Raw genomic sequence first — 2,325 nt, 5'->3', positions numbered from 1 at the left:
CAAGTCGCCAAGGGAAAACTCTTTGGATCAACCTTCTTCAATAGAAACACCTCTTGAATTGAGATATGTATCTCTAGTTTCCGACAACCTTAGCTTAGTTGGAGACAAAGCAACCAGATCCTCCAATTGGATTTGATGTCTCCCTTTGTTTCTTTTGTTCCGATATAGAGCCATGTTTCTGATGAGGATACCATCCCTATTGTTGATACAACCCCGCCTACCAATGCCACTCCTCAAGTTGCATCACAAGGTCCAATGAAAAGAGCACTCTCATGACAAGTTAATTATGACTGACTTTATTTCTCATGGTATTCTCAAATATTATGAACTCCATGCTACATCGTAAAGCGGCAAGGTCAGCTGCTTGAAGAGAGGGAGTGGACATGGTCATGGGAAGGTCCTTGATGTTTATAGAGATCGAGTCCATGTCAATGTTTTTTTTATTGGTATCATAGACTCAAATGATTTTTTTCCCCAAGAGATTGCATCTCTGGGCTAGGAATCATGTGGAATTTTCAATGCTGGCCTCCAAACTGCCCGCATCTGTCTGGACCACGCGGTCCAGCCGTGTTAAGCCATCCAACGCGGTACCTCAACGGTCTGCTGAGGGTCCAGACGTCCGTTTTCCGTAAACCGGAAGCAAACCCACCCATTTTGTGTGTATGTGGAGGATTCATTCCTTTGGCCAAAATGAACTTTAAACAAACAAAAAAACATCATATAGACCGGAACTCTTTAATATTCCTTTTTTAATGCCTTAAACCAAAGAGGTCGAAGAGAAGGTCAATGCGCTTGCCGGTTCAAAATGGCACGCACGATGTCAAGTGTCAAACCCCCGCAAAAAAATTAAAAAATTCTCAAGCGTCAAACGCAAACGTGTGTGCGTGTGGTGTAAACCCCGTCAACACGACTAGTGGTACGCACTCTAGAACTCTACCGACCGGGTCCCGCTGTCGTCAGCTGTTTCGGTCCTGGCTCCCGCACGATAAAACCGGGGCGGGTTCCCCCGTCTTCTTCCTCCCACCCCACATTTGACATTTCCCACCTCCTCCAGCTGCGCCCCCGATCCCAGCTGCATCCTGAGCGGATTCCATTCCATTAGATTCTCCCGAGGAGCAAATTGCCTCCCGAGATCTTCATCTCGTTTCGGATTCCTCTCGTCTAATTGGTTCCGGAGCCAGGCAAGAAGCGAAAGAGGAGGAAAATGTGCCCGCTGAGGGTGATACTCATCTTCCTCTCCGCCACCGTCGCCGGATTCTTCCTCCTCCAGGGCCTCAACGCCGACACCGACTGTTTCCGTGACGGCGACGAGGGCTCGGAATCTCCCACGGCCGCCGTTCCCCTCCATTCCAAGGTACCCAACTAACCTTTTCCAGTCTTGCCTACTTTTAGCCTATTATTATTATATACAGTACCTCTCACGTTTCTTGCCTAACCCTTCCAGAGGATTTCCAATTCATGTTCGTGCAACCTACGCTAGCGAAGAATTTATGATAAATAAAATTGAAATAGCTGATAAATACGGAGTATATACATGAAAGAAAAGTCAATTAATTAGCTATTGTGCAATGATGTATACTTAAAATGGCTTGTTGGTAAGGTTCATTAGGTTTCGAAGTCACCAGATTCAAACCATGGTTCAAATTTGCAATAACGATCGATTTACCATGTTAGTTTGAATTGATCCCTACCTTAAGCGGCCAATGATGACTGAACGAGTATTTGCATCTGAATGCAGGTTGGTTCAGCTGTCAAAACTGGGTTCTGGACAACGGTGGACATGGCCAGCGGTCGGTACCTTTGGCGGACCCTTGTTGCGCCACCGGTGAATTCTGAATCTGACAAGGCCCGGTGACGACGAACTCTATGTTCTCTGTTTGACATTTGTGTAATGGTGGAGACAAGGGACGAAATTGGCATGATGTGTGATACAGCGGCGATTGTAAATATGGGTTTTATATGTTGAAGTAAATGTGCAAATTCTTCATGTTTGAGCCTTGTGTTTTTGAGTTTTGACTAGTGAGGCAGTGCTGGAAGTATGGATTTTGGACTAAGTTGGTTTCATCTTTGTTTGGTTTCGATTGGTTGAAGCATATAAGAAATGCCAGAAATGGGGATTTGGTTATTTCCTAAAGTACAATTTTTATTGCTTTTCAAATTGGGAGAAATTTCTTGCTTTTCTCTTGAGTTGTCCAGAGGAGATGTTTTTTCAATACTGAAACTTCAGAGCATCATATCCTGTATACCCCCACCCTGCATCGACATTTGAAGCACACGCTTTGTGATCTCACCTGCTGGGAAAGTTGCTTGACTGGTTGATTACCA

At 45.0% G+C, this 2,325-nt stretch overlaps 1 protein-coding gene across 1 annotated transcript; it reads left to right on the top strand.

Moving 5' to 3' along the window:
• Window positions 1–1,000: 1,000 nt before the first annotated feature.
• On the top strand, window positions 1,001–2,125 carry LOC119308480. Its single transcript, XM_037584610.1, has 2 exons — window positions 1,001–1,354; window positions 1,739–2,125. Exons 1-2 carry the CDS (start codon window positions 1,205–1,207, stop codon window positions 1,853–1,855), a joined length of 267 nt encoding a protein of 88 aa, XP_037440507.1. The 5' UTR covers window positions 1,001–1,204; the 3' UTR covers window positions 1,856–2,125.
• The last annotated feature ends 200 nt before the right edge of the window (window positions 2,126–2,325 follow it).

Source organism: Triticum dicoccoides, chromosome 5B (genome assembly GCF_002162155.2).
Source record: "Triticum dicoccoides isolate Atlit2015 ecotype Zavitan chromosome 5B, WEW_v2.0, whole genome shotgun sequence".
NCBI lineage: Eukaryota > Viridiplantae > Streptophyta > Magnoliopsida > Poales > Poaceae > Triticum > Triticum dicoccoides.
This window is presented reverse-complemented; position numbering and strand designations above follow the sequence as displayed.